Source organism: Rhinoderma darwinii, chromosome 1 (assembly GCF_050947455.1).
Source record: "Rhinoderma darwinii isolate aRhiDar2 chromosome 1, aRhiDar2.hap1, whole genome shotgun sequence".
NCBI lineage: Eukaryota > Metazoa > Chordata > Amphibia > Anura > Rhinodermatidae > Rhinoderma > Rhinoderma darwinii.
Window position 1 is genome coordinate 151,034,221 of NC_134687.1, and position 12,493 is coordinate 151,046,713.

General features: G+C 41.8%; 1 protein-coding gene across 1 annotated transcript in view; it reads right to left on the reverse strand.

The window, feature by feature from the left end:
- LOC142737634 (uncharacterized) overlaps positions 1–12,493 on the reverse strand; it is a 134,187-nt gene that overhangs the window by 12,668 nt on the left and 109,026 nt on the right. Inside the window, exon 6 of the mRNA XM_075849710.1 lies at positions 6,779–6,875. Within this exon, the coding sequence (XP_075705825.1) occupies positions 6,779–6,875 (97 nt within the window). The remainder of the gene's footprint in view (positions 1–6,778; positions 6,876–12,493) is intronic.

Consider the following 12,493-nt stretch of genomic DNA (forward strand, 5'->3'; position numbering starts at 1 on the left):
GCTGACACCCTGGGGTAATGGTGAAGACCAAAGTTTGCTCCGATCCCCGCCATTAACCCCTTAAATACTGTGGTCAAAAGCGATCGCTGCATTTAAGGTGTTTGCAGCTCATCGGCATCCCAGCTATAAAATTGCCGGGGTGACGGTGGCTGCAAAGGTAACCAGAGGCCTAACACTATGCCTAATATGGAAGACTTTCAGGCCACGACCGGAGGCGCCGGATCAGGAGCTAAGCTGGCGTCATCAGCGGTGGATGTCAGCTGTATGTTACAGCTGACATCCACCTGTAATGACAGGAACCGGAGATAGCTCCGATTCCTGCCATTAACCCCTTAGATGTAGCGATCGAAACCGATCATCATCTTAGAGGCTGGCAGCAGATCGGCAGCCCTGCATGCTATAAGAGGGCTGCCGACTGCTGCTATGGCAACAGGAGGTCTAACAATGGCCTCCTGCTCTGCCATTACGGAAGCCGATTAGGCCCTGCCCGGAGGCGAATACATTGCACTACAGGTTTAATACATTGCACTACGTAGGTAATGCAATGTTTTAGAAAAATAATCTGACAGTTGGACCTTCAAGTCCCCTAGTGGGACTAAAGGAATGTGTAAAAAAAAAAGTGAAAAAAAAGTTTAAAAAAATATAATAAAAGTTTCAAGTAATAAAATAAAACACAATTGCACTTTTTACCTTATCAAGTCCTTTATTATTATTAAAAAAAATAAACCATACAAATTTGGTATCGCCACATCTGTAACGGCCCAAACGATAAAAATATTATGTTATTTATTCCACGCGGTGAACGGCGCAAAAAAACAAAACGATGCCAGAATTTTGTTTTTTTGGGTCACGTTGCCCTACAAAAATTGGAATAAAGAGTGATCAACAAATTGCATGCATCCAAAAATGGTACCTATTAAAACTATAGCTCGTCTCGCAAAAAACAAGCCCTCATACAGCTCCTTTGACGAAAAATGTGAAAAATTATGGTTCTCACAACATGGCGACAGAAAAAAGACATTCTTTTTACAAAAATTGTGCAAAAAGTTGTAAAACATAAAAAATGCTATAATTTTGGTATCGTACTGGCCCGCAGAATAAAGTTAACATGTAATTTATAACGCATGGTGAAGGGCGTAAAAAATAAACCTTAAAAAACTATGCCAGAATTTCTGTATTTTGATCACCTTGCCTCCCAAAAAATAGGATAGAAAGTGATCAAAAAGACGCATGTACTCCAAAATGGTACCAATAATAACTACAGCGCGTCCCGCAAAAAAACATCCCACATGCCACTACGTCTATAAAAAAAAAAATTAGTTAAGGCTCCAATAAATCAGAAAATAAAAAATATGCAGTTGTGCCGGCCCAAGGGGAACATTTCTTCTGTTTCAGTCTCAAGGCCCATAAATTAGGGAATCAGGAAGGGTAGGGCCCAAACATATCTGCTGGAAGCGAGGGCACCCGTATTATACCAGGACAACACTTCCCAGCAAAATTCCCCAAACTGCAAAGGTTCAGAATGTGGACCAAAAGGGGGATAAGAAAGGACATAATTTATCAGTGCGACACTGGCCTGTGTATAAAGGATTGCTTCACAGCGTAACACACATCTATGCATTATTATACCACCTGACTAAATACCAGTAAAACTCCAAACAAAACTACTACCAAGCAAATTCACACTCTAAAAGCCAAATGGCGCTCCCTCCCTTCTGAGTCCCACAGTGTGCCCAAACAGCAGTTTACTTCCACATATTTGGCATTGCCATACCCGGGAGAACCCTTGTAACAATTTTTGGGGTGTGTGTCTCCAGTGGCGCAAGCTAGGGCACAACATATTTGGCACTGAATATGCATATCTAGGGAAAAATTTACAATTTTACTTTGCACCATCCGCAGCGCAATCATTTATGGAAAAGACCTGTGGGGTGAAAATGCTCACTATACCCCTTAATAAATGCCTTGAGGTGTGTAATTTCCAAAATGGGGTCACTTCTCAGCAGTTTCTTTTATTATTTTACATCAGTTAAATTGCAATTGTAAACCAATACTTTGTAAATCGCCAAATTAGGCCTCAACTTCGCATGGTACTCTTTCACTCCTGAGCCTGGTCAAATGTCCAGGCAAAAGATTAGAGCCACATGTAGGGTGTTTCTAAAACTGGGAAAAACAGCATAATAATTAGAGAGCTGTCTTGTTATGGTGGCACAAGCTGGGCACCACATATTGGCATATCTATGCAAAAAAATCCCATTTTCACTCTGCAACATCGAGTGCACACTAATTTCTGCAAAACACGTGTGGAGTCAACATGCTCATTACACCCCTAGGTGAATACCTTGAGGAGTGTAGTTTCCAAAATGGGGTCGCCTCTGGAGAGTTTCCACTGTTTTGGTCCCACAGGGGCTTTGCAATTATCAGATAGCGGCCAGAAAACAATGTAGTAAAATCTGCACTCCAAAAGCCAAATGGCGCTCCTTCCCTTCTGAGCCCCGCCTTGTGCCCAAACAGCAGTTTATGACCACATATGGGGTATTGCCGTACTCGGGAGAACTTGCTTTACAAATGTTGGGGTTTTTTTTCCTTTATTTGTTGGAAAATGAAAAATTTTGATGTAAAGCTACGTCTTATTGAAGAAAAGGGATTTTTTTTTTATTTTCACTGCCCAATTCTAATAAAGTCTATGAAACACCTGTGGGGTCAAAATGCTCACTACAGATGAATTCCTAGATGAATTCCTCAAGGGGTGCAGTTTCCTAAATGGAGTCACTTTTTGGGCATTTTCACAGTTTTGGTCCCTCAGGGGCTTTGCAAATGCGACATGGCCTCCACAAACTATTCCTGCTAAATTTGATCTCCAAAAGCCAAATGGCGCTCGTTCCCTTCTGAGCCCTGCAGTGTGTCCAAATAGCCGTTTGTGACTACATGTGGGGTACTGTTTTACTCGGGAAAAATTGCTTTACAAATATTGTGGTGCTTTTTCTCCTTTAGTCCTTATGGTAATGAAAAACAAATTTGCTAAACCTATGTTTTATTGGGAAAAAAAATTTAGATTTTCATTTTCACAGCCTACTTCCAATAATTTCTGCAAAAAACCTGTGGTGTCAAAATGCACACTATACCCCTAGATAATTTCCTCAAGGGGTGTAGCTTCCAAAATGGGGTCACTTGTGGGGGGTTTCCACTGTTTTGGCATCACTAGACCTCTTCAAACCTGACATGGTGCCTAAAATATATTCTCATAAAAAAGGAAGGCCCAAAAATCCACTTGGTGCTCCTTTGCTTCTGAGGCCTGTGCCTCAGTACATTACCACACTAGGGTCACATGTGAGATATTTCTAAAAACTGCAGAGTCTGGGCAATAAATATTGAGCTGCGTTTCTCTTGTAAAACCTTCTTTAAAAAAAGTGGATGAAAAATGATTTCTGCAAAAAAAATAAATTTAAATTTGTACATTTCACCTCTACTTTGCTTTAATTCCTGTGAAATGTCTGTTTGAAGCTTGAACTCAGTTCTATTTCTTAATAAAATGAAAAAAAAAAAATCACCTATGCTATTCCTCTAGTGTTTAATTAGAGCTAGATAGCCATTGCAAAACATACAGATTTCCACAAGCTCACAATTTGTGCCCACATGTACAGTTACTGAGGACCTGTCACCTCTCCTGACATGTGTATTTTAGTAAATATTTGTATTCCCTATGAAATAACAATACTGGAGAATATTTTCTTAGAGCTCTGTATTGCGCTATTCCTCTTGTATTCTTCAGAGAAATTTATGAATGAATTGACAACTGGGCATTACCATTCCCCTTGTCTAAGGGGCGTGTCTCATTATGTCAGCATTAATTGGACGATGTCAAACTGTGTAGGGACACCCCCCCCTCCAACTGGTAACACCCAGTTATTAATTTATTCATAAATTTATAGGAGAAATAACAGAACAATGCTAGAACATAGAGTTTAAGAAAAAATTATCTAGAATTGTTATTTCAAGGGAATACAATTATTTACTGAAACTGACAAGTCAGGAGAGGTGACAGGTTCTCTTTAAATCCATTCTATGTCCTGGCATAGTCTACTGACAATGGATTCATATTTTCCAATGTTTCATCTAAACCAAATGAAATCTCCATGATAAGGTTATCATGGTTCATCTATATTCACCCATACTTATATTTATTTCCTCCAACACTGATATTTTTCTAATGAGAAATCATGCCAGGAAGTATACATCTAGACTGGATTCACACACAGTGTTTTGCGGCGTTTTCCTTTGTTTTTGTGGCGTTTTAAACTTGGTCTTTTTGTGCGGCCAGATGTTCCATTACAATCTCTAATCAAATATAAAATGCAATATATACACTGCATTATGGTTTTGGCATTTCTGTGGTCAGTAGCTTTTTTTTCATAAATGCATAAATAAAATGACACTTAATAAAAATGTCACCAACAAAGCCACTATAAACAGCATAATGAACGCGGTTACATTTGTAAAACACTGGACTTTTAATATGCGTTTTTCAATTAATTTTAAAACGCCAGGAAAAAATCTGTGTGTGATGGAAGCCTAAAGCGAGTGGATTTAAAATGAGTCCAATATTCCATAATGTTGCAACATTGGACTAATTTTCCAAAATGTTCAAAATGTAAAGTGGCATGTCAGTAGCTTTAACCCCTTAGTGACCAGCCTATTTTAGGTCCTAATGACCAAGCTATTTTTTTTTTCATTTTTCTATAGTCGCATTTAAAGAGCTATAACTTTTTTATTTTTCCATCTACATAGCTGTATGAGGACTTTTTTTTTTTTTCCAATTCAAATTTTTGTTTTGGTTTTAATACAAACATTTATCAAAACATTCAGAGAAAATGTGAGGACTTGTTTTTTTGCGGGATTAGTTGTACTTTTTAATGGCACAATTTTGGGGTACATATAATTTTTTAATGAACTTTTAATAACTTTTTTTGGGGGGGAAAGGAAAAAAAACCTGAAATTCTGCCATTCTTCTAAGCATTTTAAATTCACTCCTTTCACTGTGCAGGGTAAATAACACATTACCTTTATTCTATGGATCGGTACGATTACGACGATACCACATATGTATAGGTTTTTTATGTTTTACTATGTTTGACAATAAAAACAACTTTTAAGCTAAATTTATTTGTTTTTGATTCGTTACATTTCAAGAGCCGTCATTTTTTAATTTTTCTGTCAATGTAGTGATATGTGGGCTTGTTATTTGCGGGACGAGACGTAGTTTTGATTGGTACTGTTTTGAGGTACATGGGACTTATTGATTAACTTTTATTATGACTTTTTGGGGGGGCAATGGGAAAAATAGCAATTTCGCAATTGTTTTTTGCATTTTATTTTACGTTGTTCACCTTGCAATTTAAATTACATATTAACTTTATTGTTTGGGTCATTACGGTCGCTGCGATACCATATATGTGTACTTTTATTTATTTTTTACACTTTTACTAAATAAAGCCATTTTTTATGGAAAAAAATAGTTTTTTTTACTGTAATTTTTATTAATAATTTTTATTTCACATTTAGTACTTGTTATTTTAGTCCCACTAGGGGACTTTACTATGCGATCTATGGATCGCTGCTATAATGCTTTGGTACATGTAGTATACGTAGCATTATTTCCTTATCAGGCCCCCGACTGCCATGGCACTCCATTGGAGGCCTACAAATGCATTTGCGGGCCGCCGATGACTGAGAGAGGGAGCTCCCTCCCTCTGTAAATGATTTAAATGCCGCGGTTGCTATTGACCGCAGCATTTAACGGGTTAAACGGCCACGATCTAAGTCAACTTCGATCACGGCCGTTGGAGTGGGAGCCCATCAGACAGCTGAGAACCTGCTCCAGCCTGCACTGGACACCCGTGCAGGACTTAGACTGGGCCGCCTTGAAATGGGGACAGCCTAGCCTACCCCTTAGTGACCGCCGTGAAAAGGCGATTTTTCAAACGGAATGTACTGCAGGTGCCAGGTCGGACACGATGCGTGATTTTTACGCAGCGTATCCGACCCCATGGAACCCGGCCTAAAGGGCTTTGGGAACATTTAACACGTTGACAGGTCCCCATGGGGCTTACATCTTATTTATCTGTGGTGGTCAAGTAAAAGGATTCGAACGTGGATGGCCAGTTAGTCCTGCAAAAACCTCCCCTTTTGGGTATATCTTGTTATTTAAAGGTGAAAGTGGTTATCCATAATTTTCAAAATAAGTAGCAGGGCAGGGGATAGTGTAAAATTCTGAACTAGCAGAAACTCACCCCCTTAAGTGCGGCCCACTACAGCGCTTTTGTGTCCAGCAAAATTACAGAAACACAACGTAACCCACGACATAACCCATTTAAGTCAATGGCTTCCATACAGCGCCATTGGTGTCTGACGGAACAGAATAATAAAAATTCTAGTGCAGATGTGAACAGAGCCTAATATGAGATGTAAACTGCTAATAGTCAGGTTTTTGTGCACATCACTTTAATCCTTAGTCAGTGTTATTCAGAAAAACAACTGTGGAACGCAGGCCTGGTTTGTGTCGGAGAATATTTGATAAACACGCACAGTCTGAAGGTATTTTGCATAAATTATAGAACGATACATATACACAAACAGGAATAGCACTTGGGTGCAGTTTTCAAGATAAAAAGGCTTGCTATCTTGATTGGTTTATGATTTCCTGTTACTGTGAATGTCCATGTATTTTATAATACAATGTAGAAACAGTAGGTTATTAAATCAGCACAAATAACAGTACCTTAAGGATGTACATTGGGTAGCCCCAAATAAGTAGATTGCCATAAAAGAATAATATAGGTGCTTTTGATTTGCCTGGACGACCAATAAGCCACGAACTACATAGAAAAGATAAATAACCTTCATTAAAACAAACCAATTAAATGTCATATGACATAAACGGTAGGTAGCAGAAAAGCACACAGCTGAAGAAATAACCACGTGTTACAATCAGGCTTTCCCACTCCATCCTGTTAGGGTATGTGCACACACACTAATTACGTCCGTAATTGACGGACGTATTTCGGCCGCAAGTACCGGACCGAACACAGTGCAGGGAGCCGGGCTCCTATCATCATACTTATGTACGATGCTGGGAGTCCCTGCCTCGCTGCAGGACAACTGTCCCGTACTGAAAACATGATTACAGTACGGGACAGTTGTCCTGCAGCGAGGCAGGGACTCCTAGCATCGTACATAAGTATGATGCTAGGAGCCCGGCTCCCTGCACTGTGTTCGGTCCGGTACTTGCGGCCGAAATACGTCCGTCAATTACGGACGGAATTAGTGTGTGTGCACATACCCTTACACTGCTATAGAAGTAAATATCTAGCCACAATACGACAGGAATAGGAAATATAAAGAACTATTTTTTCTTATGAAACAAAGGTTTTTACCACTGCCCTACATTTATTTTTCTCTGATAACAATATACCAAATGCTACAATTTATAGCATGAAAGACAAGTGTTTTTTTTTTTTTGCCCAATGCAGCAGATTTCCATCATTTGGAACGGATTCCTTGTAGTACTATATAAGTAATGACATAACCGTTCGACTAGGTCAATGGCCAGCTTTAGGCCATGTTCACACGCCAGTATTTTAGGTCAGTATTTTTAAACCAAAACCAAGAGTGGGTAAAAAACGAGGAAGATATAGAAATCGTTCCATTCTACTAGTTCTTTGTTTATGTTCCACTTCTAGTGTTAAGGGTAAGGCCACATATAGCGACCCTGTACCCGGCCAAAAACCGCACTGACACCATGTTCGGAGCGGCTGTCAAATAACCTGTTAATGGCCGCGCGTTATTGAGGGTAAAACAGCCCTTTACCTGTAAAATCGTGCAGCCATGAATTATTACACCCTTTATGGCGGCATGATTTTGCAGGTAAAGGGCTGTTCTACCCGCAATAATGCACGGCCATTAACAGGAAATTTGACAGCTGCGATGAAGAGTTGCCAGGCTGTTGTTGGCTGCATCACAGCTGGGTCAATACCGGTCCATGTGGCCTTAACCTAAAAGTCTATAGTGAAATATGAAAAGGTCTACATACATGCATGTACATGCGTTTTGCTTTTTTCTGCATTTTTGGGGTCAGTGGCAATTTTATCGAAATGTAGCATGCTCCAAGTATGGCGCTTTTTTGTGGTGGTTTATCTCCAGGAAAAACGCATATACAAAATGACACTACATAAAAAAACTTAATTCAAACTGCACCAAAAAACGCCTCGAAAAACGCTAGCTTTTTTTTAAGTGTAACATCCATTTTTTATGGCATTTTTAGTGGCATTTTTGGTAGCGTATTTCCTTTGGTATTATTTTTATTATTTATTTTTTATGGAGTTTTTGAGGTCCTATAGAGAAGCCTACAGGAAAAACGCCTGAAAAAGCAACATACCCAGAGTGCTGCTTTTGGAAAAAAAGCCACTTACCACTAAATTGCCTCAAAAACGCCACAAACCAAAACGCAGTTGTGTAGTGTATTTGATGTTACCGTAGACTTTAATGTAACATCAGGCCGCACAAAAAAAGCCCCACAAAATGCTCACAAAAACGCCACCAAAATACTATGTGTGAATCCAAGCTAAAACACACAACATAAAAAACGCCTGAAACAAATGGCATTTTTTACATGCGTTTTTAGCCGCAGAAAGAGCAGTGGGAGTGTGAAGGAGGCCGGATGCCAGAATCACACACACAGTTTTGATGCAGTTTTTGTCTGTTTATTGAGCCAAACACAGACAGAAGTGGACACAGGCGATGAATCAGTCTTTTCTTTATTTCTTTCCTTCCTTTTAGATCCACTTCTGAATTTGGCTAAAAAAACGGAGCCAAAAATTGCCACAATAACTGTATCAAAACTGTGTGTGATCATGGCCTAAGGGCATTTTCAGACGTGGCAGAATTCTGCAGACACTGTCCGCATTAATGCCGCACATAATCTGCGTTGCAGATTCCGTTGAGCCTTTGCCTAAGGGCATAACCACACGTGGCGGATTTCCTCCGCAACTGTCCGCATCAATGCCGCACAGAATCTGCGTTGCAGATTCTGCTGCGGATCTGCACAAAATGTGCAGTAAATTGATGCGGACTAGCTGCTGCGGACTGCGGGAAAAGTGCTTCCCTTCTCCCTATCAGTGCAGGATAGAGAGAAGGGACAGCACTTTCCCTAGTGAAAGTAAACGAATTTCATACTTACCGGCCATTGTCTTGGTGACGCGTCCCTCTTTCGGCATCCAGCCCGACCTCCCTGGATGACGCGGCAGTCCATGTGACCGCTGCAGCCTGTTATTGGCCTGTGATTGGCTGCAGCCGTCACTTAGACTGAAACGTCATCCTGGGAAGCCGGACTGGAGACAGAAGCAGGGAGTGCTCGGTAAGTATGAACTTATATTTTTTTACAGGTTGCTGTATATTGTGATCGGTAGTCACTGTCCAGGGTGCAGAAACAGTTACTGCCGATCGCTTAACTCTTTCAGCACCCTGGACAGTGACTATTTACTGACGTCTCCTAGCAACGCTCCCGTCATTACGGGAGCCCCATTGACTTCCTCAGTCTGGCTGTAGACCTAGAAATACATAGGTCCAGCCAGAATGAAGAAATGTCAAGTTAAAAAAGCAAGACGGATCCGCAGCACACATAACATGTGCATGACAGCTGCGGACTTCATTGCGGAAATTAGAATCTCCATTGAAGTCAATGGAGAAATTCCGCCATGAGTCCGCCACTGCTCCGCAACAGACAGAGCATGCTGCGGACACCAAATTCCGCTCCGCAGCCTATGCTCCGCAGCGGAATTTTACGCCTCGTCTAAACGAACACTGCTAAATTAAAGTGTAAGTCAATGGACAAACGGCTCCGCTGCGGATTAACGCTGCGGAGTGTCCGCAGCGGAATTTAAGTGAAATTCCGCCACGTGTGAACCCAGCCTAAAATGTGAAGTAAATTTCTGCGGATTAGTCGTTGCAGATTCAGGTGAAGAGAACATCCTGCTCTCTTTTAGGGCAAAGCCACACGTGGCGGAATTGCTCTTGAATTCCGCTGCGGACACTCCGCAGCATTAATCCGCAGCGGAGCCGTTTCTCCATTGCCTTCCACTTCTTTTTAGTAGGCTTCGTTTAGACGAGGCTGAAAATTCCGCTGCGGAGCATAGGCTGCGGTGCGGAATTTGGTGTCCGCAGCATACAATGGATATTGCGGACCAGTGGCGGACTGGTTGCAGACTCATGGCGGAAGTTCTCCATTGACTTCAATGGAGATTCTAAATTCCGCAATGAAATCCGCAGCTGTCATGCACATGTTATGTGTGCTGCGGATGCGTCTTGCTTTTTTGACATGACATTTCTTCATTCTGGCTGGACCTATGTATTTCTAGGTCTACAGCCAGACTGAGGAAGTCAATGGGGCTCCCGTAATTACGGGAGCGTTGCTAGGAGACGTCAGTAAATAGTCACTGTCCAGGGTGCTGAAAGAGTTAAGCGATCGGCAGTAACTGTTTCAGCACCCTGGACAGTGACTACCAATCCCAATATACAGCAACCTGTAAAAAAAATAGAAGTTCATACTTACCGAGAACTCCCTGCTTCTGTCTCCAGTCCGGCTTCCCAGGATGACGTTTCATTCTAAGTGACGGCTGCAGCCAATCACAGGCTGCAGCGGTCACATGGACTGCCGCGTCATCCAGGGAGGTCGGGCTGGATGCCGAAAGAGGGACGCGTCACCAAGACAACGGCCGGTAAGTATGAAATTCGTTTACTTTCACTAGGAAAAGTGCTGTCCCTTCTCTCTATCCTGCACTGATAGAGAGAAGGGAAGCACTTTTACCGCAGTCCGCAGCAGCTAGTCCGCATCAATTTACTGCACATTTTGGGCAGATCCGCCGCAGAATCTTCAACGCAGATTCTGTGCGGCATTGATGCGGACAGTTGCGGAGGAAATCCGCCACGTGTGGGCATGCCCTTAAAACATTCCATTTCAGTCTGGCTATAGACCTCGAAACACATAGGTCCAGCCAGAATGATGAAATATCCTGTTCGCAAAAGCAATCCGCAACGCAACACACATAACATCTGCGGATTTCATTGCGTAATTTTGCAACTCCATTGAAGTCAATGGAGAAATTCCGCCACAAGTACGCATCAACAACTATGGTCCGCAGCGGAGTTGTCAGCAACTTCTGCACGAAGATAACTAAAAAGGTGTGGAAACCAATGGACAGACTGTCTGCTGCGGATTTCCAGTGCAGACTGTCCGCTGCGGAATTCCACATCAATTCCGCCACGTGTGAACATGCCCTAAGGCTGGAATCACACATGCTGCTTATGTGGCAGTTTTTAATGCAGTCGTTTGAACCAAACCCAGGAGTGGATACAAAAGAAAGTAGTCATATCAGTATTTCTGTATTTTTGGATCCACTCTTGACCTTGGCTCAAAAAAATGCATTTAAATCTGCCACAAAAACGGCATGTTGGCCATGCTGTTCAGTATTTTCTGCGAAAAAGAAGTGCAGGTCACTTCTTGGGATGTTTCTGGAGCCGTTTTTCATAGACTCTATTGAAAACAGCTCCAAAAACGTCTGTAAAAAATTCAGCGAAAAACGACGCGAAACACGCGAGTGGTTTAAATAACATCTGAGAATCAGGAGCGGTTTTCCCTTGAAAACAGCTCCGTATTTTCAGACATTTTTGAGTTTGCGTGTGAACATACACTTAGAACTAATTGTGTATTCTACAGAAATTGCAGAATAAATCTTTGTCAGGATTGAATATCCTCATTGTTATTGTCTGAAGAGTTAAGAAAAACTTAGTTGGGGGGGTTTAAAGTTTTATGTTATACAGCTTATTCAAGTATAAGGAATAGTGATTCAACTTTCTATCAGTCATTTTTGACTGGACCTGCGACGGAGGCGCCTAATGGAGCTGCCAACGCAGATGTGAACAGACTTAGTCCTTTAATGTTTGTTTAGCTTATAATTACAAGCCATGGCTTCATGCCCACTTCCGTTTTTTCCTTCAGGGTGCTAGCCGTTTTTTTGATGGCTAGCACCCTGACCCATTCATTTCAATGGGGCCATGCACACTTCAATTTTTTTGACGGTCCCGTTGTTCCGTTCCGACAAAAGTAGAGCATGTCCTACTTTTGTGCGAGATTCCGTGACTGTGTGGCCCATACAAGTCAATGGGTCCGTCAAAAAAACTGAAGGCACACGGAAGGCATCCGTGTGCCGTCCGTATGTGACAGGGCCGTTGCCTAGCAATGGCCGGGCGGGCAGAGGTACACATAGAGACAGTTATTGAACTGCACTAAACGGCAGCCCCTTCTCTCTGTCAGCACTGATAGCTGCTGATCAGTGATGGAACGCAGCGATAGAAAGAAAAATAAGTTCATACGCACCCCGGCCGTTGTCTTGGTGACGCGTCTCTCTTCTGACATCCAGTCCGACCTCCCTGGGTGACG